This window comes from Bacillus rossius, chromosome 3 (genome assembly GCF_032445375.1).
Source record: "Bacillus rossius redtenbacheri isolate Brsri chromosome 3, Brsri_v3, whole genome shotgun sequence".
Classification (NCBI taxonomy): domain Eukaryota; kingdom Metazoa; phylum Arthropoda; class Insecta; order Phasmatodea; family Bacillidae; genus Bacillus; species Bacillus rossius.
This window is the reverse complement of record NC_086332.1, coordinates 74,865,373-74,891,556: the sequence shown is the minus strand read 5'-3', so window position 1 is coordinate 74,891,556 and position 26,184 is coordinate 74,865,373. Positions and strand designations below refer to the sequence as shown.

The 26,184-nt window shown below is 34.2% G+C and overlaps 2 protein-coding genes across 5 annotated transcripts in view; one reads left to right on the top strand and one right to left on the bottom strand.

Moving 5' to 3' along the window:
• The window catches only part of LOC134530907 (ribosomal protein S6 kinase delta-1), a 63,753-nt gene extending 52,734 nt beyond the window's left edge, over window positions 1-11,019 (bottom strand). The window contains exons 1-2 of the mRNA XM_063366210.1: window positions 10,710-11,019; window positions 10,432-10,589 (exon numbers count right to left, since the gene is read on the bottom strand). Coding sequence (XP_063222280.1) covers window positions 10,432-10,589; window positions 10,710-10,808 — 257 coding nt within the window. The 5' untranslated portion in view covers window positions 10,809-11,019. The remainder of the gene's footprint in view (window positions 1-10,431; window positions 10,590-10,709) is intronic.
• A 960-nt stretch (window positions 11,020-11,979) lies between these two features.
• Window positions 11,980-26,184, top strand: part of LOC134530906 (clustered mitochondria protein homolog) — a 216,767-nt gene continuing 202,562 nt past the window's right edge. For 2 of the 4 annotated variants that reach the window (XM_063366207.1, XM_063366206.1), the window contains exon 1: window positions 12,019-12,232. In XM_063366207.1, coding sequence (XP_063222277.1) covers window positions 12,121-12,232 — 112 coding nt within the window. In that variant the 5' untranslated portion in view covers window positions 12,019-12,120. Of the gene's footprint in view, window positions 12,233-26,184 lie in introns of all 4 variants that reach the window. The other 2 variants (XM_063366208.1, XM_063366209.1) reach the window with 2 other exon arrangements.

Below are 26,184 nucleotides of genomic sequence, written 5' to 3'. Positions count from 1 at the left end.
GATGTTTTTAAAAATGTGAAAAATAAAGAATTTCTGTTACCACTTACAAAGTCCAGTGGCGTAGCGTGGGTGGGGCGGAGGGGGCGGCCCGCCCCGGGCGGCAGCTCGCGGGGGGCGGGTCGCCGGTAGAGCGGGTTGAGATCTGATCCATGATTCATTCATTACATGTGTCAGACACACTATAATGTTCCATTTTTATCTAAAATTTTGCGCACCAACTATTTTTTAATATTTATTTAAAAGAAAAACTGCGAAATCACTGACAGAGCTCTTTATAACGTTTGTTTGTTTACATACGAACGGCAACATCGCATCACGCTGCGCCGCCCGGCGCGCGCGAGCCGAGTTGAGCCGCACTCCTTATTATGTTCATTACTCATACAAAATCTTTTGTTTCACGCGTCGGCCCGTGTCGATGCCTCTCTTTCGCACTCATTGAATTTAGTACTACGCATTGTACTGTAAAGTTTGACCTTAACCCAGGGCAAACCAAACAACTTCCGCAAACCGGGACACAGTAAAACTCCTATATTGCCCCGTACCACGAGCGCAGGTAAACCCAAAAAAATATTAAAACCCAAACTAAAGGCAGGTTAAAAAAATACTAATAAGGTTGCGAACAGTGAGAGGAGGCAGCAAGTTAAAAAGACGCAAAATTTATATGACAACATTTAATATATGTATATATAAATAAATAAATAAATAAATAAATAAATAAATAAATATATATATATATATATAATACAATCGTTTCATCACAAATCGGCGCATCCACCATAAAATACATACCCTATTACTACTTATAAAAAAATAGCTATATAATAATACTAAAAAATACTTTAACAATTCCCCCAAAAAATTATAATTTGATCATATACTTCGGAGCTCCGAAAATTAAATATAATTACCAAAAAGGCATTAAAAATATATAAGAACATATTAATACAAATACAAATATATATACGCACCTGGCGTATCACCGCTGTAAATACCAATTAACATAGGCGAAATCTAGCAAAAAATTGACACACCTTAACATTCAAATAAATATACCAAAAATTTAGCAAATTACAAATTATGGGTTTACAAGCCCTTCTCAGTTAAGTCATTTTCTAACGGTCGACGCCTTTTTTCTTCTAGGTCTGGCAGGGATTGGGTGAAACACGCTGAACGTAAAATCCCAGTTTCAGTTTTATTAGTCCGTTAATTTAAATCCCAAAAATCCACAAATTATAGTTTCGCACCAGGGGTCAAAGGGGTCAACGGGGCAGTGGCATGGCTGGCACTTACTTGCTTTTTGACGTCGTGATGTCCGGTCACCAATACACTAGTTTGCTCACGAGTGTTTTTAATGGCAAACCCTTGCCATTATACGTTACCGTAGCTGCAGGTAATTGTACGGATATGACGAATCCTTCGCCATACCGTCTTGGAGTTTATTTCGGCGCACATAATTCATCCTTGGAAAATCCTCGCGATATTCACACACGCTTCACCAACCACTCGCGTTCATCGTACCAAAGCGTTCTAAATTATATAAATGAATCCCGTTCATATTCAAAAAGGAACACTCGTATACAGTTACTTCGATGTGGAACCATCACCATGGCCAACCCGCTTTTTACTTCACGTGCGCGCCCGCCTGGGCCTACCAGGCGACTCCGCTTGCCCGTCACACCTGACGTCACACAATCAGCTGTTCTGCTCGCGCGCCGTCTAGCGCAGCGATTACCAACATATTCGGTAGTGTCCTCTAACTTTCCAGACCAATTTAATAACTTAAAATCTTAAACTTAAAAATAATAAGACTAAACAAGAATTACAAATTTCTTTTTTAAAACAACATATGACAAACTTAAATCCAAAATAACTCGTTTTACCAGGGCATCCGAAAGATTAATAAAATACGTTAACCATTTCTGCCAACATAAACATTATCAAAGGAAGCAGCTGTAGCACACATGCTACAGTACTGATCTTTGTTTGTTTTAGTGCATCGTGAAGTACCGTTACGCAATCACGCTTTACTCGTATGTTTGTTTCGCGAGAGTTTCTGATACGGAACGAAAGTCATTTTGATTGTGTTTCGATCTTTTAAATACTGTTGAATCTTCTAAAACTTAACATTTAGAACTTTACCCAATCTTTGAACTAGTTTTTGAAAATGAAAAGAGTCAAAGAAGGTGGTGCAGAATCCCGCAAAATAAAAAAAAAAATCTAAGAAAGAAGCAGATGCGAAGAAGTCTCAAGGTGCATTACTGAAATATTTTAGTTCCAGTTCTGGTTCGAAAGCCACGTTAACGTCTTCGGTGGCATCCTGCAGCAGCGGAAGTGATTCCAGTGTAAGTAGGTATATGATTCCTCCATCTAGAATCATGCATGGCCTAGAATTACTCCAGTTATTTATTATTATTATTTATTTATTTATTGTTTACAAAAGTTACAATATTTCTTACATTAGTCTCGCAAAACCTATTCACCTAGGTTTGTCTGCGAGTACGAAGTCACACTCGTTCATTAAATCTTATTTTATAATACACTTAAAATTGCTCTAATAGCTGTTTGAACATTGATTATTGTTTAAAAAGTATGGAGAATATTAACATAAATTACATTGAGTTAAGGTACATCTTTTTAAGTTTACGACTGAATTTTGTCCTGCTACTTGAATTTAAAACTTCAATAGGGGATGTTTTGTAAATCTAGTAGTAGTCTAGGAATATTTTTTTTTGTTATTGGATAACTTGATTATTTATGGTACCTGTCATACAAAGAAAACATAATATTTCATTTAGCTCAAAAATGGCGCCAACGATTTTTCTCAAATTTTTCGTCATTTTATATTTTAATAACATCTATAACATGGCTTACTCAGTCAGTTTTTACCGGGAAACTCTAAAAAAGGTAGCTGCCATACAAAATCAATTTTGTTTGTAAATTTTCCTATAAGCCCGGCAAACTGCACCGTCACCAAAACCACTTTTGTTTTGTGATAGATAAAATACTTATTTGAAATTCGAACGTGTCCTCCGGCCAATATTCATGGGAATACATAACTTATTTTACAGGTACAAGAAGAAGACGTACCTGCCGTGGCAGTTGGAAGTAGTTCTGGTCCCACCACAGAGCATGGTCAAGACAAAGTCGACTCATCAAAAGTACCTCAAGCATCTAGTCATAAGCCTGCAGAAAAAGTGAATTTTGCCAAAGAAGACATAATTGAAATCGTGCCTTCTGCTCCTGCCGAAATCAAAGATGTGAATCTCGACGATGTAGGTTGCTGGCCTTCTACTATGACCGACGAAGTAAGAACGCTTCTAGTACGTCGCGGATCTGACTCAGTCCAGCACATCGATTCCAAATTTGCCGATGTTGTTCGCTCAGGGACTTCAACGAAAGGCGGTACCCGAAAACTAACCAAAGAGTGGTTCTACAAACCATTATCTAACTGCAAAAAGGTTCTCCGAACATGGATGGTGTACTCGCCTTTGAAGCAATCCTTGTATTGTTTTTCTTGCAAGCTGTTTGGCAATTCCGGCTCTAACTTCGCATCTGAAGGATTCAACAAATGGTGGAAGCTAAATCCAAGAATAGGAGACCATGAAAATAGCCTGGGCCATGAACAGAACTTCTTGAAATGGAAGAAGTTGGAAGTTCGCCTGAACTGTAAAGCAACCATCGATCAGAAACAACAAGAAGTTTTCGAAAGTGAGGAGAAGAAGTGGAGGGATGTACTGTACAGGTTGCTGAATATTATCCAGTTCTTAGCTAAACAGAATCTGGCCTTCAGAGGACATCGAGAAGACATTCGAGGAGATGATAGTGGCAATCGCGGGAACTTTCTGGAGTTAGTGCTCCTCCTAGCTAAATACGACCCTCTTCTAATGGAACACTTGACAAAGATAAAGCTGGGAGCAAGAGTCTCAGTTTTGTATCTATCTCCAGAAACCCAGAATGAATTTATAAACTTACTGGGACAGCAAGTTCGATCCACCATCATCCGTCGTATTCAAGAAGCTAAATATTATTGCGTAATCTTCGACAGTACACCAGACATCTCCCACAATGACCAAATGAGCCAAGTTCTGCGATACGTACATATCGAAGGAGAAAAAGTCGCCGTGGTAGAATCTTTCATTGACTTCTTCGAACCAAAAGGAAAAAATGCAGAAGATCTCAGCAACGATATATTCGCGAAGATAACATCAGACGGACTGGACATACAGAATCTGAGAGGACAGGCTTATGACAATGCTGCCACAATGTCAGGGATCCACAATGGAGTTCAAGCCCGGATTAAAGCACTGAATCCGAAAGCTATATTCGTTGCATGCACAAACCACTCACTAAACTTGGCTGGGGTACACGCTGCTTCTGAATAAGTGGATTCCGTGACGTTTTTTGGAACTCTGGAGAAGCTGTTTGCCTTCTTTTCCGCATCAACTGTTCGATGGAACGCTTTGGTTGCTGTCACAGGTCAAGCAGTAAAACGAGTCACTGAAACGCGCTGGAGCACTAGACATGTAGCTGTCAAGATGCTTAAAAATAAGTTTGAGGTAGTTCTTGAGGTACTGGAACAATTAACATATTCTTCTCAAACTTCCGAAACAAGATCGGGAGCCAGTCTTCTCCTGACAGCCATGCAGTCATTTAACTTCCTAACTTTTCTTGGCTTTTGGGCTGCAGTGCTACCTGAAGTAGATGACGCACAGATTTACCTGCAGCAACGAGGACTAAGTGTGGATAAGTGTGCTCAGAAACTCTGTGCTTTGAAAATCCTCTTTGTGGAAAGTAGAGACCGTTTCGTGCAAGAAGCAATTTACTTTGCTAAGACTCTCTGCGAAAAACTCGGAATCGAACTCAAAACGAGAAGAATTCGCAGGAAAAAACGCATGCATGGCGATGAATCTTCTGAAGATGCAGCTTTGTCTCACGAACAGGAAATCCGTCGAGAGATTATCGCATCATTCGACAAGATCATTCAAGAAATGACGACTCGATTCCAGCAAATTCAAGAAATATCGGACAAGTTCGGATTTTTGATGCCAGCGAAACCTTTGGACAGCAAGTTCGAGTGTGATCTTTCCCATGTATTATAAGACATCGACAAGGACGAGTTTCAGATGGAGCGGAAGCGTCTTCAGCAGATTGTTGTTGTTGTTGCCTGTTCTGAATCAGAGGAAGATATAAGTGGTAAAGGACCACTGGAGCTCCTCCAGTTCATTCAAAAACTGAATCTCGGAATTTCGGTTCCAAATATAGTCATCTTGATTCGTATATATTTGACTTTGGCGATTAGTGTTGCAAGTTGTGAGAGAAGTTTTTCGAAGTTGAAGCTAATAAAAAATTGCCTCAGATCTACTATGAGCTCCGCTAAACTATCAAACTTGGCTATATTGTCGATTGAACAAGAATTGGCTGCTAATATTGATTTTGACAAAGTTATTTCTGACTTCGCTGCTCATAAGGCCCGTAGAATCCGCTTGTAAAACCGCTCATCCTATTTTAACTTAAATAAAAGGTACCTCATTGCATGTGAAATTTAATTTTAATTAAGCACCTATAGAATGGGGGCGGCAAAATGGGTCTCCCGCCCCAGGCGCCGAGATGGCACGCTACGCCACTGACAAAGTCTATCATGTTAGCTACTCCGTCCTCTTCCATATTTACAAAAAAAAACCTGTTCACTATTTGGTGAAATGCCTTGGTTTATGCCTGCCAATGATTTCACTAAAACACAATTATTATTTATACAAATGTAGAGGTTTAAGATGTGTAACCATATTACATAAGCAGTGCAAATTTCGAAGTAGCCTTGAACACTTGACCTTAATTAGACTCTGCCTTAAAAACTATCATACATACAGTACGAGGTACTATTTTTTTATACTATTTCATATAGCTAAATGTTAGCTGTATAAACGTGTACAATTACTGCAAATATTACAATTTCAAGACCTCACACAGCACAACAAAAAAAATAATTTGTATGAAAAAAGTAAGTGCCTTGTTGATGGGGACGTTCTACATAAGAATAGGTCCTCAGTAGTTTTCAATAACACTGCAAACACACTAATAATAACATCTGTAATGGACAAACTTGAGCATTAGCATACCCAACAACTCAGAAATGACACAGACAAAGTGGAATTGGTATTCAAATGCTTTACAAAGGTAAATAAACTGCTTTAAAACTGCAAAGCACTATCCACCTTTTTTTTTCCTTACTCAAATTGTTATTTCAATCAACTCAAAAAACAAAAAAATATTTATAAGTTTGCATCACGTATCGAAATTTATCCCTTGATCCTGATGCCATAATCCATCCTGTACATCTGGATCCTATGGTACATGATGCTTGCTGTTTTAATTTAGTATTTCAAAAGATTCTGCACATAACAAAAACTAGATATATATCAATAAATTACGATCATACGTTGAATAAAAAGGAAAATATATTTTATATTCAATTTACGATCATTATTCATTGTTATACCGCAAGTTTTTTTTGTCAGGTCAGGATATTTCGATGTACTAAATTAAAACAGCAAGCATCATGTACCACAGGATAAATGCATACAGGATCATGCCTTCAGGATCAATAGATCAACTTGGATACGTGATACAGAACTTTTACCATTTTATAGCCCACAGTTGTATTCGTTAGTTCATCTGAAATTACCACATTTCAACATACATTGCACTAAAGTCAAAAGTAGTGGTACTTAAATCTGCAACACTAAGTACTTGCTCGTATCATAAACCAAAGTATCTCCTTCCCTTAATTACTTTCAGTTCTCCAGACTACTTTTCAGTTTGTCTGCAGAACACATGCAATGTTGAGACGACAGTGACCATCAGCCTGCTGTAATCTGCTATCACTGCACCACGAATGAGACTTGAAGTTTCCACTGGAGATGTGGGATAGGGTCTGTCTGTCTGCGTGCCGAGGCATTGTACAAATCGATAGTCCTGTTCCCGCAGTCTGGGCCAAATAATTTGTCACTCTGTGTAGCAAGGTCAGGGAGAGGACACATGGGCTTCCCCTAGAGCCAAATTAATTTTCAATAATAATGTGGCTCACTAACTAACTTGAAAATTTCTTAAGGCTCGATTTATGGCCATTGAGTAGGTAAAATAAGAGAACAGCCTTCTTTTAACTGAAGCAAAAAAAAAAAACTCTTAAGAAAGTAAAAAACAAGAAAACTTTATTAATTTTCAAAATATTTTTGATCTCTAAAGGTGCCAGAGGGCTGCTAAGTAAACAAAATAGGGAGTTATAACTAGCGAACTTCAAACAGAATAAGTAGGTAACACAACAACAATACAAAATTGTTAAGTAGGTGTCAAAACAAAAAGCTACACCAAAGTCTTTAATCAAGTAAATAATTTACTCTGAAAAACTGTCGCATTTATTTAACCTAACATTATAATAGAAAATAATAGTTATATGTATTACATATTTTTCTTCACGTGTACCTACTTAGATTGTTGAGTATATAAAGGGATTTGTTCGGAGTCAATTAAATAGTTCATTAAAGAATTTGGCTTAACCTTTTTGGATTTGACACCAGCTTGATGTTTGGAATTGTTCTGTTGTCTTCCTAAGTAGCTCCCCATTTTGTTAGCTCAGGCATGCCCTGATTCCTTTAACAATCAGACATCATTTGAAAATCAATAAACAGATTTTGTTTGTTGTGTTTGATAAGGCAGTCAATTGTGTTAATTTTCAATAAAGAATATGTTTATGCCGTAATATTTTTTTCAACCAGGCTAAGTTTTTCACTTCTACATCATGAATAAAAGGTTAGTTGAGTTAGGTAAGTTACATTAATAATAAAAAATTAGTTATAAAAAATTAAATTTCCTCACAAATATTTTTTCCTCCCTTAAGTGTGTGTTTCCACATGTTAACATGATAACTAATTAGAGTGAAAAGTTGATTAGGATAGGTGAACAACATTTAAAATAGGTACTCTAAAATTTTGAAAATGTAGGCACATTCTCTGTTTTTTTTAATCTGATGATTCTGATGAACTTGGTAGTTGTGATGGGATTTGAAGTCTAGGAAAGTAGTGTGGTTTCACATATTAAAAATAAGTAAATATTGATGGAAAATTACTGATATCGCAGTTACCTCAAATATTTTCTGTTTCTAATGGTTGTTTACTCAACAATCTCGCTAACTTCACTACCCTCCTGGTAGATGCTGAAAGTAGCTTCTGATGAGCACTAAGTAAAAAGAGTAAATAATCTAAATAAAATTTATCTGCATATAGATTAAATACTAGGTATGTTTATTTTTTTGCCGAAAAGGGCAAGTGATTTTTTTACCTGAAAACAAGTTTTTATTAGGTAGGTTTTTTATGTCTTTAACATGTTCGCCATCCTGCAGAATAAAATATTTATTATATGAGATTGTTATTCAAGTTCTCAAAAGAAAAAAAAACAAGTCAATGTAAGGTGTAAATATTGATAAAAAATATAAGATTTAATTTGATATAATCTTTATATTTATTTTTGTATTTATAGTTGAAGTTTCTTCAATATTTGTTCTGATGTTTTTAGATATTTTAATGTGAAAATTTTTTAATATTTGTATATATTTTCCATTTCACTTTTTATTGGTTTTGTTATGTCAAATGGGTTGTTAGATCTAATATGTTTGAAATTGAATTTTTGAAGTCTTAACTGTTGGAGACCAGACCACAAAAGTTTGATTGTTGTAGAAAACTTAAAATTTATTTCATATTTTGATCCTTATGAAAGTGGTTGTTTTGAACTATTACTTAAGGGTTTTATTATGATTTTTCTATATGTTTACTGAGTGAATTAGAGTTATATTGAATGTTCATTATTATATTTTGTAATGAATTAAGTAATGGTGCAACTCACACTTTTTTCTATGAATGAAAATATCATGCTAACCATTTATAGTTTATAAGAAAAAGAGGTTAATTTTTCCATGTCTTGTGTATATTTAATAAACATTACAGTGCCATCGGTTTTGTGCATTTTTGAAGCAGTGTGTGGTTTTTAAATGTTTTTTAAGAGGTTGGGAGGTTATTTAGGTGAACACAATTATAGGACTAATATAAATTACTTTTCCAGATATATCTTTCAAATGTCTTCAATGATCCATTTATTTAATGTTTTAATTTTTCGTTTTTTAATTTTGGTATTATACGTATTTATTTTGTTACATAATAGGTTTGAGTGTATGGTTTTACTAGAATAGTCTTTTGAGCAACCAATAGAAATCATTCAGTGTCGGGGTGTTCGAATACACGTGTGGATCGGTGTTTCTTCAATTGTGTTTCTCAAAAGATTATGGCTTTAGGTACACAAGTCGATAATGGAATAGAAAATGGTGTAGATAGTACATATCTCCTAAAGTATTTGGAATTTCTTATCTCCGCCGCTTTTAATGAAAAGAGGAAGTTTAAGAGCATCTAATAAAGGTATTTTCGGATTTTTATCATTTTTTTTCGCAAATACCGCTCAACTACATATGATGAAATTTAAAAATTCAATACTTATCTCCTAAAGTATTTGGAATTTATTACCTCCGCCACTTTTATTGAAAAGAGGAAGTTAAAGAGCATAGAATAAAGGTATTTTCAGATTTTTAACATTTTTTTTCGCAAATACCGCCCAACTACATATTTACCTAATTTTTCTACCCGATTTCTATGGATATCATGATATTGCCTCTACTAAGTTTTTTCAGAATCCAGTTGGATTACAAAAACACCCATTCACTGATTAATAAAGCATCATAAGTACTTAAAAAAAAAAAAAAAAAAAAAAAAGAATTTCTTATTTTTGCTTTTAAATGTTATGACTTCCAATTTTCATCACCCCATAACCAAGTACTTCAGAATCCAGTGGGAATCGAAAATTTCCCTTTCGCAGGACAATCAAGAAACAATATTATGACTGAAAAATAACATTTACAAAATAACTTTTCACTGAAAAGCTGCTCTTGTTAACAGTTACAATGAAAGATCTTTAATCTGGCATCTTCCGTACGAGAGTCATCCCATATTAGCATTTTGGGGAATAACCGAACATTACCGGTAATATAATTTTAACAGGAGTAACAAATGTGAAAATTTGAAATCTGAAATGAAACAAACATATAGAACTGGAAACACTGTACTGAAAAAACTGACAGTGACAATAAACTCAGAGCCAACTTAAAAGGCTGGCAACACAATGGTGTGACCTGGCGGGCCAATTCAACAGTCAGAATCCACTTGAAAATATCTGAACAGGACAGGTCGAACCATAGAATGGTGAATTAAAAACCTTTCAATGTATCAAAATTGTAACTTAGCTCATACAATGGTATAACCTAGAATAAATCAAAAATTTTTTCTCTTAAACGAAACAAAGATAATTAGTGTGTACTAAAAAAAACCTCTTTACCTTCCAAAAAACTTTGCTTTAACAAAAGCTGGAAAGGTATCTTTCAGATGTAATTTTTTATGCTTGATTTTCAATTCACGATGAAGATTCTTAAAATCACTGTATCGCTTCCATACCACCACTCGACTAGCAGCGTCAGGGCTGTGCTTGGGAAAAACCTAAAAACACAATTGTTCTTAAATTTTTTGTTATATATTGCTTAACTCTTATTTACGACTACATTAAAATTGAATTTTGGTTGCCTTTCCTGATATCAAAATATATAAAAGATTACTCACAACCGAAGTAACCTTATAAACAGTAAAACCTTTCTTGTGTCTTCTCGGGTCACAAACCGCAAACCTTCTAACCCAATTATCGTCTGTAATGCGAGACATAACTTAATTATCAATAGTGCAAATACTGGGAAATTATTGTTTCCTATTAAGTACTAATTTCTGATGAATTAAAATATTGCTACCAAGCTATCTCATTTCACACGAATACAGAAATTGCAGAATATTTCGCACTTCAAAAGAAGAAATTTCATAAACATGATTTTAGCCGATACACATTAACCAATAAACCAAAACAAACAATTGTGAAAGCATAGACAAAAACACTAAGATATTACAGACCATATACTCGAATTTGATTTAGAACGCCACACAAACTGTTTGGGTGAAATTAATCGAAACTAGCATTAAAATATTTTGGTATTATTTATTTATTTTTTTAATTTTTAATTTTATATTCTGTGCATCCCACATGGAAGTGAATGCTTCGGGATTATATAACAAGTCAATTTGTACAAATATATACATACAAACTATACAAGTACTGTACGAATACAATACAGAGTACAGTTCACATTTAAAAATTAGCAGCGGGTACATACAAATGGAATAAACTTAAGTCAAGGTCCCAAAGGAAAAAGTCGTTCCAAAACATTTTTTGGTGTCCCTTTCTCCTCGTTAAGTGATTTATTTAAGTTAATATAATCATAGTTTAATTTTATTATTTTCTATGGTCAACTACTAACTTTTGGAATTATTATTTTTCAGAAATGTGACTTTCCTTCAGAAATACTAAGGTTTTGACCAATTAACATAGAACTTCTAACCAAATAACCTATACATGGAATTAAAAATTTAAATCCACAACGAATTGACTTGAGAAAAAAGATTTTACGAGAAAAAACCGAGTATGCACAAACGCAGCTTTGGAAAGAACTGGCGTGATTGTTTAGCATCCAGTTACATGTTATAAAATTGTTCCATAAAAAATAGCTTAAATCAAAATAAAATTTTTGTTCTTTTTTCTGTCCAATTAAATATTAATTAATGTCGTAGCAGTCAATAATTGGTCTAAATTATATTTTTAATCTTACATTGTATACATCTGATGTATATTATATCTATGAACAGAATTAGATTGCAGAAGAATACTGTTAAAATCAATTATAGGACTAATATAAATTACTTTTCCAGATATATCTTTCAAATGTCTTCAATGATCCATTTATTTAATGTTTTAATTTTTCGTTTTTTAATTTTGGTATTATACGTATTTATTTTGTTACATAATAGGTTTGAGTGTTTGGTTTTACTAGAATAGTCTTTTGAGCAACCAATAGAAATCATTCAGTGTCGGGGTGTTCGAATACACGTGTGGGATCGGTGTTTCTTCAATCGTGTTTCTCAAAAGATTATGGCTTTAGGTACACAAGTCGATAATGGAATAGAAAATGGTGTAGATAGTACAACCAATGAACTAGACTCTGGAAAGGATAGTGATAGTGGTTCGTCGTCATCTATAAAAGGTTTGTAATTTTTTTTCGGTAACATAATCAAGGACAGGGAATGATAACGCACTGATGATGCAATTTTCAATGTGTGATTTTTTATTGTGATTAATGTAGCCTTAGTTTGTAATTTGGTTTTACGACAGTTGTATGTTCGTATTATGTGTTCTATTCGTCTTATATAAACTCTTTACGATAGAATTTCCCATGTTTGTAGACATTTGCAGGTACATTTGCAATTCAATTTTATTGAATTAAGTTACATATTTTACGTTTTGAGGTACTGTTATATCGTATTTGGCTTTTAGGAATGAAATCATTTACATAGCAGTTTCATTGCTCTTAAATTTTAATAACATTTAATGGTTGGCATGTTCATAATTTTAAAGATACTGAGATGACTTAAGAAATATACCGCTACCTAAGAGAGAAAACCACGTGCTTATTATTTGCTTTAACTCTTTAAACATTGAGTGATTTTTTTATTGTGTCAAATTAAAGTGCCCGAATAGGTTAGGTAATTTATTTTTATTTGTCTTACCTTTGTTCCCAATCTAATTATTCTTTGTAGCTGCAATTGTATGAAACTGTTTTCAGCTGGATTTGAATATAGCCGGTTATAATAAGCCGGTTGTGATTTTCCAAAACTTTCCCTAAAATACTAATTTCAAGGAAGTGGTATATATTGTAAAAAAAAATATGTCCTGAAATTTGTGGAGATTCTAAAAATCCATTTATGAAGTTAATTTGTGGTTAACGTTTTTTTTTTTTTTTTTAAGGTACTCCATTAAAAGTAATTTGGAAATATAGCAAGCTTATTCAATGAGCACTTTTTTTATAACTACAGTTTTTTTGGTGTATTTAATATTGTAGAGAGCTTTAAAAATAGGTAGGGCCTATAGTATACAATATTTTACCAACCAAAAATTAATACAGTACCTATTTGGTAAAAGTTCCCTTTCACATACCCAAGTTAATATCTTTTTCCCGATGGCATGTTCCTGTGTGCATTGATCCTGAGGTACATGATGCTTGCTGTTTTAATTTAGTACGTTGAAAGATCCTAGCCAGACAAAAAACTTACACTATAACAATGAATGATCATAAGTTGAATACAAAATAAATTTGCCATTTTATTCAACTTAAGATCATAATTTATTATATATCACAAGTTTTGGTTGCGTGCAGGATCTTTTGACGTACCTAATAAATTAAAGCAGCAAGCAACATGTATCACAGTATAAAAATGTCGGGATCATGCTATCAGGATCAAGGGATGAACTTGGATATATGATACAAAACTTTTACCAGGTATTTTTAGTTAACTAGATTTTCAACCATTTTGGTATATGTAAAGTGCATTGAAATTGACATCAAATCATTGCTCTTCCAATTTATAATGCATCCCAGAATGTGAATTCCAGCCAACGGCCTGAGTAATATTCCTTCCTCCAATACTAAATCTTTTGTTGATGCTGAAATATGAAATTCTGGCAATTCACAAAGTAGGTACACACGGCTTTAAAAGGGCTGGAGGCTTTTTGAAAGTAAAAAAATGGCTCAAGGAAAATGGACAGGGCACGTTACAATGAATGGTAAGAGTGCCATATCAGTTATACAATTTTACCCTTGATCCTGAAGGATCATCATTAAAACTTGGATTCTGTGGTACATTATATTTGCTGGTTTTAATTTAGTATGTTGAAAGATCATGGACAAAACAAAAACTTGTGATACAACAGTGAATTATAGGCTACCTAATTGTAAGTTGAATAAGAAGAAAATTTTGTATTGTGATTTGAGTTTTTGTTTGATAGGATCTTTCAGCATACCAGTGCTAATTGTTTTTATTACTGCCAAGTACACAATTATAGTATTAATTACATGATTTATTTTTATGTTGTAAAGAATGATTATACTATATTTCTTAAGTATTCTAGTATTTTGTGGAATACTATTTTTTTTTTATCTCAACTTAAAAAATAGTACTAAACTTTTGTTAATTTTTTTATTATATTATTTTATGCCTGTAGCTTCAGATAAATTTATGTTTGTAATTCCGTATTAATCTTTGATACTATAAAAAAATAATACATAATTTGGGGTGATTGTTCCTAATCACGTATCCAATTTTATTACTTGATCCTGATGGAATGATCATGTAAATATTGATGTTTGGTACATGATGTTAGCTGTTTTAATTTAGTACATCGAATGATAGTAGCCAAACAAAGACTAGAATATTACAATTCAATCAATTTTTTTCTTAATGTCCAGGCTCTCTAGACATACTAAATTTAAACAGCAAGCATCATGTACCATAAGATAATTGTAGACATCAGGTGGTCTCGAAAGTCCCAAAATAGTAATGGTGCTGGAAGTCACAAAATTTTAATTTCCAACAGCCTTCTGCAAATTTACATTTTTTTTTTTTTGGAAGTCTCACTCCAGTTTATAGTGGCACATTAAATAAAATGTTTTAGTTTTTTTAACTTAAAAGATTGGTACTTTCCTATTAATATTTAATTAATTTCATATTACATTTTATCATGTTCATGTTTTTTATTAAAATTGTTTAAAAATCACCCTGTAACCAAAAAATGTTGGGAATTTTTATTAAAAAAGCATGAAAAAATCCTAGAATTGGTGCACCAGGTATTATTGGTAGACACCTGGAATCCTTATTTTAGCACTGTTGCCCCTAAATGTGTACAGTTTAAATTTTAGTGCAACCATACCATCACAAATGCTAATAGACTCTCATATACACCTATGTTTGGGAATGTGCACTTATTCTCATAGGAGCGTATTTTTTTTCTCAATACCCAAGCAAATAAACTATTTTGTAACTCTTCTATCTACAGATTTTCCACTAATTGTTTGCAGCTTACCATAACTAATGAACTGCCACATTTATTGAGTTAAACAAAAACAAAAAAAAATTCTAAGAATTCTATTAATGTTAATTAATTATCCTGAATAGTTGCATTATTTAAATTCCTACTGGATTCTGAAGGAAAAAGAACTTTGTAATGAAGCTGTTAATGAAGTTTAGAGAAAATCTGTGTGGTCAAATCCATTACAAATGAGAAAAAATTTAAGTAAAAATTATTAAAATTGCTATTTTAAATTAATTTATAGTGGTTCTAATAATTTTCCATCAAAATTTATTCATTTAGTTCACTAAACCACACTATTTTCCTTGATTCCAAAAAACTATAACTACAGAGTTTTTCTTAATCCTTGAAAATAAAAATAAACATAAGTATTGTGATAACTAGTATTTGTGTTCACTTTAGTTATTATAACCTAAAAATGCAAAAGTAAGCTTCTTAAAAAAAGACATCATGAAAACATACCCTGGAATTAACTTACGAACTTCATTGATGCAAAAATGAAAAAAATTACATTTACACACTTCATACCTTCTTTTAGTCACAATAATTCCTATTATGTCTCAGAAAATACATTAAAAAGTTATCAGAAAAAAAATGCAGTCCACAATAAATTTAGGGCATTATTGAAATAATTTTGCAGTAGGTAAAACACCATTTCACGCAATCAAAATTTGCAGAACCACTATATAGGTCTAATTTCATTAACATTGGCTTACTGAAAAAAATGATATTTTAATACAAATTTTAGGAGTCTTCTCAGCTTTGATACTATCATCATGGCATAATACACCAAAGAACCATTATATATATATATAGTTGTTATTTTTTTTTACCTCGGTGACAGAAGTATTTTCGTAAGTTTACATCAGTGACATAATTAAGCGAATTACGAATACAAACTAACGTTAAATTTACTTGGCTAGGATATATGGATTCACTGATTTTTGCTTTGTGCTTTGGATATTAAAAAATTAATGAAATTGCTTTGCTTCCTTTGATAGGTTTTATTTATACAGTATTTGACTTATTGGTTAGGAAAAAACAAATTTATTGAGTTTGCTTTGTGATTTCTGTGCCTACTTATTACATTTTGATAAGAAGTTTATCATTTTTGAAGTTAGAAATACAGAAATTGGTGTTAAGGCTTCTGTTCATAAATAAAAGTCAGTTGTATGAGTATGTATTTTTGGAAAGTTATAAAAAATGAGGATGGGAAATCCCACAGGGAACACGATTAGTCAGGCAGTAAATGGAAGGGAGGGTGTGGTTAAGCCAGGTCATAAGTTAAAGAAACAGCTGCAAAAGTGCTCAAAGGTAAATTATAAAAATGTTTTTAGAGTGAGTAGAAGAAAAGAGAGGTCTACGTCCTATTTGCACTTCAGGTGTAGGCTTATTTAAAGTGAATGTAATTAGTATTGCTTTCCATTGTACGTGAACTCAACAGCAGCAGATATGATAATGTTGAGAACCAAACATTAGTGTTATTTTTACTTTAATATTAGTTGAATTTTGAAATGTAATATATTTTAGTATCTTACGTTATGGGAGTATTTACTGTTAAATATAAATTAGCAAGCAGGTGTATATTTTGAGAACCCCGGTGTATGTAATATAAGGGCATTTCTCTGTAAACTGGGCAATTCATTGTCTCAGGCCAATATTGTATAAAATAAGTTCAAATCATAAATGTTTTGTAAATAACTTTAAAAGATATTAACCTAATCTAGCTCTGCTGAGCATTCAGTATCCTTTAAAATAAAGTTTATTGTTTTAAAAAATGTTTTTATAGGCTGCAAAAAACAGTCCCCTGGCGTGTCACCGAAGCAGTACAGTCACCAGATTAAATTAATTAATACAATAACTATTGGAATCAATCAAATTGTTTGATTATTCAAACAGTATTATTTCATTGTTGATAGGACATGTTTTGTTTCATAAATATTATTTTATCATACTAAAAGTAAATTAAAGTTTGTCTCCGCATTTTGTGAACAGTACCCCTGTCTATATTTAAAATTACACACCACGTAGTCTAAAGGTTAAACAAGGTTGGCGCTGCGTGTAACAGAAAGCAAACAATCTGAAGTTTGCTCGGTTGCAGCCATTACCCCCGGACGCCATTTTTTTAGTGCTGCACAAGTGTCCCTCCATGGAAGTCATGTAACCTGACAGCTAACAGTCCTCTAGTGAGGATAATTTTTATTTCTTTTTAATATAGGTACTATATTAAACCTTAGATACTTCCTATTGTTATAATAGATAAATATTTTCTATGTACAGTAAAATGACATGACTCAATTACATTTTGTGTTACCTTTCAATGAAATCAAATTAAACAGTCCCCTGGCAACAGTCTCCTGCCCCTCAACAGGACAGGGAACTGTTTCTGCCTCCTCGTTACTCGGCTTATACAATAAATTTCAACAACCCAGTTTACAGAGAAATGCCCATAAAAGAGTTTTTGAGTGATGCATGATGAAATTAGAAAGTTAAATTATGCTAATAGTTAATTTTAATATAAAGTAAAAAAATAATTTTTGAGTTGAAGGAGGTCAAAGAAAACTTATAAGCGATCTGTGTATTTGTTTGAAAAATTATGCATTATTTTAAGTTATATCTTCCATTTCTATGTTATTTGTTGCATTTTGCTGTTATCAATTGTATTAACCCATATTTTGTTTTATCAAAATTCACTATATAATCTTGCTTCTAAGTATAAAGTAGAATAAATAGAAGTATGGATTGTAATAATTATTGTGCATCAATACGTACTTGGATAATATAATTACACTAATTTTAAAATTAAAAACCAGGTTGTAAGTTTTTAAGTGTAATCAACATTCAATCTTATTAATTTACTAACAGTGACTTTATTCAGTTTGTCAACTATCAGGAAAAACATTATTAATACCTACTTTGAATATTACTTTTTTTTATAAATACTTTAGAATGTTTTATCAATATTTTTTTTTAAATTATTCAGTACTTTCAGTCAAAAATAAAATAGTGTCTACGAACAACATAAATGATGCATCAGGACCTTAGTATATATAAATATGGTAATTGTTCCATTATGACATAGATGTCATACTTGATGGCATGATTCTGTATATATTCATCCTGCGGTACATTATGCTTGCTGTTTTAATTTAGTATGTTGAATGATCCTGGCCAAACAAAAATTCTAATATCATGATACAAGCAAATTGTAATATTTTGTTGAAAATGTTTTTCATTTGTATTCAAACTACAATCATAATTCATTATCTTGATGAAAAAAAATTATACCCAATATTTTTTGATGTGCTAAATTAAAACAGCTAACATGTACCACAAGATCAATGTATATAGAATCATTCCATAAGGATCAAGGAATAAACTTGGACACATGATATGGAACTTATATCATAAATATATGTAGATATTAATAATCCAGAGAAATAATAAAATTGCAAAAAATTGAGTAAGTGGCTTCCCATGTTTAACAGTCATTTTTACTAAGGAGATAATGCCCTCCATTTAAATTGCTATGAATTATTCTCCTAATATTTGTCAACAAGGTGTTAAATTGTTGTCTTACGTAAGAAGAAAGTACCTATTTTCTCTTAAAAAAAAAAAAAATTAATTGTGTGCCAGATTTAACTAAATAATACTAACAAGTTACAAAAATAGCTATAGGGAACAGTTTTTCATTAACTTAACAGCATAAGGCTTGGTTTATTGAGTTTATTGCCTTGTTTGGTGCATGCATGGTCAAGTCATTAGGTTGGTGGAAATGTTATGTACCTATACAGTACACGTGGAAAAAATATGGGTACTCAAATTGAATTTTTTTAAAATTATTTATTCATATCCTTTGAACTAACAGCCTAGAATGTTTATAAGACATGTCAGATTCAGAGCTTATGTACATGTAATTAGTATTATACAAATTGCAACTAATATGTATATTTATACATCCAAGTTTTACACAATATTGTAAAAAACACATCAGATTCAGTTACCACACAATAAATGAAATTTTTTTACATTATTTTAAAGCATTTAAGCAAAGTGTTACTGTATTAGCTAATTAATTGTTCTGAGTATAAATTTGTATTTACAGCATTTAAAATTCTGACATGAAATTAAGGTATGTGGAAATAATTAAATTTAGCCTACGTTTGAAAGAATTATTGTTTAAAAAATATAATAAAACTGTGATACTGACAGTATTACCTAATTTTTACACAATGAAACTACTTAGAATTCTTCTTGAGATTAAAAAATAGTTATAACACAAAACCTACTTCAGTAAGAGTTTTTAATCTAGCACATTCTGAACCACAGCCATGCCAGACTAGGGATTTTGCAGGATTACAAACATGAACACAGTTTTTAACAGAAATATTAAAGAAAAATTTACAAAAAGTACAATGGTATTTAAAACAATTTGTTAAAAGGTGTTATATAGGAGAAAAATAGATGAGAGTAGGACTTCTTTAAAAAAAACTAAAGTGAAGTGTTAAATGTAACCCACAAAGAAACAAGAAACACTGTATTAAAATGAAAACTGACAGTAACCATAAACTCTGAGGGAACTAATAATGCCAACAGCGCAGTAATGCAACCGGACGACAAAGGTTAGCAGCCGGAATTCACCTGAAAAAATCAGAATACAATTAGCCCAATTGGTGCCAGATTACAGTGTGTGCTAAAACATAGAATGCCTGATTAAACACCTATTTAAAGCAACATTGAAACAAAAACCTTTTGTTCACAAATAAAGATGATTATTTATACAAAAAAAATATTAGGGTTACTATAGGACTTTAAAATACAACAGTACAATTGCCAAGTAATACTTAATTAATGACTTAAACCTTGAGTGAATCACCCTGGAATAGCTGAGATAGCCTTTAATTCATCTGGATTAGTTGTAGTCCTTTGAAAACATTAAAAATGTTATCAATGTTGTCATCAATATTTCCAGCAATTTCATTTCAGTGTCTTACCTGTAAAATTTTCATTTTTTAAAAATTAAAATATATAATACATAACTAATTTTGGCTTGTTTCATTACTTACGTAGTGACTGAAGACGATATGGCTACTGAAAAGCTGTCTTTAAAAATTGATACAAAAATAATTTAGAAAATGTTTACTGCTTGTTACACTCAGTTAACAGATAGTTTTATTGGGGATGTTATGTAAACATTATTGTAATTAGCATGATAATTTTATTTCCTTAAGAAGTGTAGGAAATTATAATTATTGAATAAAAAAATATTAGCCTATTGCCTCCAATAATCAAAGCCAGGGTAAATAAACATAGTCCTTTCACACCTTAAAGAACGTTAACACACCTCTCATTGAAACAGATTGATAAAGTTTCAAAAATGTTTGTAATTTTTATATTTAAGATAATCAAACTAACCTGATTCCCTTTTAATGACATATATTTAATTTCTACATATATAGGCTAAGCAGTGATCAGTGGTCTTGGAAATAAAAATTATGTGTGAGTGATGTTGATTATTGTTTTCTTAGAATGGGTAACAAAGTTTTTAGATTATCAAGAATGCACGATAGCTGATTCAACCTTACTTGTGCTGAGCAATTCAAAGGGACCTACTGCCTTTTGATTATTTTTTATTTGATTTGTTACACTCGCATTTGAGCTTTCACCCGATGGAAAGGAATCCTCCCCTTTCTACCTCCCCTTTCCCCCTTTTTAGTTTTCTCCTCAGATTCCTTGCATCTCTCACCCCCAGCATTATTCCTCCAGACCATTCCACTCCCTCCCTGTTCTCTTGTAAAGCGTGCCTCCCCTTTCCATTCGTCTCCTTTCCCTCAGGAGCTTCCACCCGTGATCTCTCGGTTCTCTCTGTGCATCCTAGTTCCCATAACCACCTTCTCCCTTTATTACCTTATACAATCTGACTAACCTTTCCACCCCCCTCTCAGATGGATAATGCTTCTCCTCCAGACATCTAATACCCACCTCGCTGCTCTGCGCTGCACCTTCTCCAGCCCCCTTACCACAGTCAGTAGGTGGGGACCGCATAATGTGGAGTATGCCTGTTTCCTTACCCTCCTCCTGGAGTTTTGAGCCGGACATTTCATTTTAATGAATAAATGCATCGCAGGGAACCCAATATAACCGAGATTACTTCAGTGAACCACAGACAGTCGCGGTGTGTTTGTGTGAATTGCGTTAGGTCAGCTCAATACTTCCATTCACAGGCACGTTGCAAAATCAGTTGTGCATCTACAAGTCATTCTGAGTAAAAACTATCCCACAAAAAAAATCCACTAATATTTATGTATACAAAAACCTTAAAGCAATTGCTTATGTTTTACCAACTTATTAATTTCCATTAACTGACTAACAAACATTGGACTCACAAAATAATGCAACATGTATCAGCAGTTTGTTGCATAACACACACTACATGCTCTTACAAAAACATGCATACAAAATTTAACAATCCAAAAGTAAGTTAAAATTACAGTTGAAATAAAGTAAATTTTGCTGTCGAGCAATTGGTTCCGAGACTTCAACACAACTCGCCAGACTTTCTATGCTAGTCTTTTCGTCGTGCATAGGACAACTATGAAATTTGGGCGGTAACCGTAACAGATGGCGGAGAAATGAAGATAAAGTTGTGATACAATGACTTTGGGTACTTTTAATAAAAATTTACCGTGCGTTTCATGTCTGAAAATGCGTTTTAGCCTACCCATGCGCCCTCAGCGCATTCTTAAATGCTTTTCGCAAAGACACCACTCGGATATATCGAGCAGTTTTCAAATCGCGTGGTTTCGTCTGAAGCTCTGCACACCATACGTGTGCCCGGGTAGGCGGGCCCATGAAACTATAAACTATTATAATGGCATTAGGCATTAAATTTACGGGATGGCTTTTTTGTGTTTCTAACCAGGCGCACACACACTGCCCGAAACTTGGCTGGTTTACGCTAGGCCTGCATTTTAGTCGAGTGGCGAGTAATTAGCACTCACCGTGTGTGAACAGAACTGTTGCTTTAGTTGATAAGTTGTAGTGAAACGGTGAGTGAGCTTGATCCAGTGAAATGAATAGCGGCCGGTCGAGTTTCTTCCTCCATCCCCTTTTTTTCTTTTTATACTGGAAAGCTATGAACGACGACGTTTTAGTAGAGTTCATAAGTCGATTGCATATTCACGGCTCGATACTAGGAACATCTGCTGAACTCGCTTCTTGCCTCGTGTGGACCCTCGCTAGGCTAATGGCCGTTTTCTCATCCACTCGCCTAGTGTTAACCACCGTAATGGAGAGAAAGCTCACATTTCGAAGCTCGGCGCAGTTCACTAGGACGGATATGCTGGCGACATGGAGGTTGCGCGCGACCACCCGACGGATAACATCGTGCTCGTAAGGAGGGAAGAGGCCCGAACCATCTCCTTGGACCGCCAGTGGCCATTCAGGGCAGGGCGCACGTCTACGACACGGGACATAAAGCGCTGAAGATGGTCTTCGTGTTCATTTTGTCGTGCCAGACTTATCATGCAGCTGCTGAACTTAGGGCGATAAACCAAAAGTTTATTATGGTTTAGGTCAGTACCATAAGTGGCGTAAACGAACATCTGCCTGTCATTCAGGATTATTACAACGGAAATGATCCTGTACGATGTTAATGAATTTGCGCAAAGTTGAGACTGCTGGGAATGTATGGTAGGTACCCGAGCTTAAGGTTTTGTTAATCAACGCAAGAATAAGTGTAAAAAATAAGTGAAATCATGAAGTTTAACAGGTTTTGTTTTGTTTAATTATGCCCTGAACTGTCAACCAATTGCTGGCTCGGTGCACAGGCTGCTATTGATTGCTATACCAGCGATGCAGTTGATTGGGATACAGCTATTTAGTTACCTCTGAGAACTATTTAAGTCGGAATTACAATAGCCCGTCGCCTCCGTCCGTCGCTTTTTCTTCCGTCAACGCCACGCAGAAACTAGCTGAGCGATTTACAACATAACTTCATCCGTCCGTCCGTCCGTCCGTCCGTCCGTCTAAAATATTTTCCCAAGTGCTACCAACAGTTAGTGTTTTTCTGTGAGACTTATCTCGATGTTGTTTACCTTTCAAGTCGTGATTTAATTGTTTGGGCATGAGTTTCAAGAACCCTACTGCAACACCCATAACATTGCGGGAATTATGCTTGGCTACGCCAGACGAAAGTAATATTTAGAATGCATGTCGTTAAAAGCAGTCTCTTCCATGAAATACAGTATTTTTAAACTGTTTCCACAATGTAAACGCAAAACTTCTGCCAATGTTTTGAAATGGGGTGGGGGATAAAGACTGGGGCGTAAACCGAGGAGGGGGGGGGGTGATATATTGCCCCTTCCAGAGATACTAAACTATCATAAAAATATATAATTCCCACCAACAAAAGGAAATAAATTTGAAAGCAAGACAGCGGGCAAAGTGGTTTTACCCCCCTGACCCGCGAAATGAAATTCTGCGTACGCTCTTGGATAAGTTGAAGTTATGACAAAAGTGTACAAGTTTCGCTTAGGCAGTATGTTATTTTCGGCGATGGAAGGTGAGCTGTCACAACACACAAAGGCTGTGAGGGATGCATGTTGAGAGTGATAAGGTAGAACCCGTTGGTGATGACGTGTGTGTGTGTGTGTGTGTGTGTGTATATATATATATATATATATATATATATATATATATATATATATATATCAAAATCCTACCGGAATAAACTTTCTATTTCCGCCACTAGTTAGGGTGTCCCGAAAAACACGTCGCAGACCATCAATCATCAAAGCTTGCGCTCTGCTGAATTTATTATACGCTCTCCCTAACCCTTGCGGGCCTGCATTACTCACCTTAAGGGGCAGGCAGAGTCCGACGGGTAGTGGCGTTGCCCCTATGGCGAGGGGAACGGATAACGCCGTTTCATCGCAGCCCGGAGGCATTGGTGAAGAGCCATGTCGAGAGGCCGAGGCCACCCATCCCATCATCGACACCAGCCAACCCCTAGCCCTTAACAACAACCAATAGCTTCCCTGATGGCTGTCCCCCCTCCAGCAGTCAGTAGAGGCGTCTGTCCGAGCCTATCACATGCCTGGGACTACTCAGAACACCCAGGGAGCCCGTGATCCGACCGAGGACATATCCAACCTCTACCAGTTATCCGGGCTAGTGCCGGAGCACGTCAACCAGTTTGGGATTGGTGGGATCCCGAGGGCTGCTCGTAAAGCTTATACCATCAGCTGGACGAGAAGCGGCCTCTGCTTACTGCGTCAACAGGCGTGTGACGGCGGCCACCGGGGCTGTCCCCGGCGCCGGGCGGCTCTCGCGAGTGTCAAGGCCGGGCGCGAACACAGCCGCGCGTTGCGTAATGACACCACGCCTTCGCTACAGTCTGTCTCACGCTTGGATTGCAGGACACTGTTGCCAGAGTGACACTACCCGTTTTGCTAATATTAAAATTATTATTTCCTATAAGATTATTTTTAATTTTATCAATTTGTTCATTTTCTATACTGTTAAATAGTGCCTTTTGATTGTTAATACAGTTTTATAGGTACATTATTCAAGAAAAAATATAGATTATAATCACCAGTTATTATTTTACATGAGAAACTTTTTGTAGCAGTCGATCATGTCTTTCATTTAATGGTCTATCGGACTCAAATTTTTTAGTATTGAAAGATTTTAAAGAAATTGATGACAAAAGGATTGAAACCAAGATGGCGACTTTCTGATCAATTTTCTTAGAAGAGATAATTGAATACTATCAAATGACGATATTGATGAAATACAACAAGAAACTATACTTCCAATAATTCATTCCAAATTTTACTTGTAAAAATAATTTCGTTTAATGCACTAAAAAACTTTATTTTTTTAAATTGTAAAGTTGTGTCCAAAACTTTTGTGCTATTTGCATATACCTGGCAATAGAGGTCTCTGAAACAAGGACAGCGTTAATAGCAGATATCGTGCATTGGAAAGATAGTAAATGCTCAATACAACCATTGAATATATATAACTTATACATATACATACACTTATACATTATATATATTCAATGATACAACGCACACTGAAATCTCAGGGTGAGACGCGCTATACATCCCACACTCCACCTTCAGGGAACACCCGAGGCACCGGGAAACTCGGCTTGGCTTCAAGGGATTTTGTTGACACGCCCCACTATCTTTGATCCATCATTTTATCATTATTTCTATTTAAAATTATTGCTCGTAAGTGTTTTGCATGGTAAACCCTAAATTATTGGTGTTAATTAATACTCTCCCAGTCCGTAACCGTCGGAAACATACGAAAGATAAAAAAAAACTTTTTGTAACAGGATGTCCGCATTCTAAAAATCATGGGAAAGTCTGGGAATTTACTCGAAGTCGTGGAAAAGTTATGGCAAATCCCCAGTTATGTTAATTTGTTGTGACAATTTCTGTCTGTAAGATTTTTTTTTTCAGATCTGTTTTAATGCATTTTTTTTTACATTTAAAATGGCGTATGCAAGGTTCTGTTGGACATACGCCAGCTCTGGGCGTGGTGGAAACTTCATTTTCTTAATTTGTTTCAGAAAATTGCAATAAAGATATGTTAATTTAAAATTTGTCGGGGAAATTTGTAATTTTAGTAATAAAAGTCGGGGAATTTTATTAAAGATTTTTATGGACACCCTCCGCGAGCTGCGTCTAGTAGTTAAAAATTCAAGAAAAAAGTGAGGGAAGTGGCTTAATGTGAAAACCCTTTAAGGGTGGGTCATTATCGCCATATAAGCATTTCTTCAATGAAAGTTTATTGTAATTGTATTTAAGTATCTACTATTTTCAATCCATAATCTCTTAAACAAATATTACCTTTTGCCAACATTAGGTTTCTCAAGCTTTGCTTATAATAAATTCATATTCACAAAATAAGTAATGCTTGTTTTCCAAGAATTTACTATCGTACTATAAGTGTTACTTATTTCTCAAGAATCCATATCAATAAAGCAGTGCTTATACGTCTTTATGGGTTTTCCATAAAGTATGTGCTGTAGGAAATCACCTAATTTTTTATCCCTCA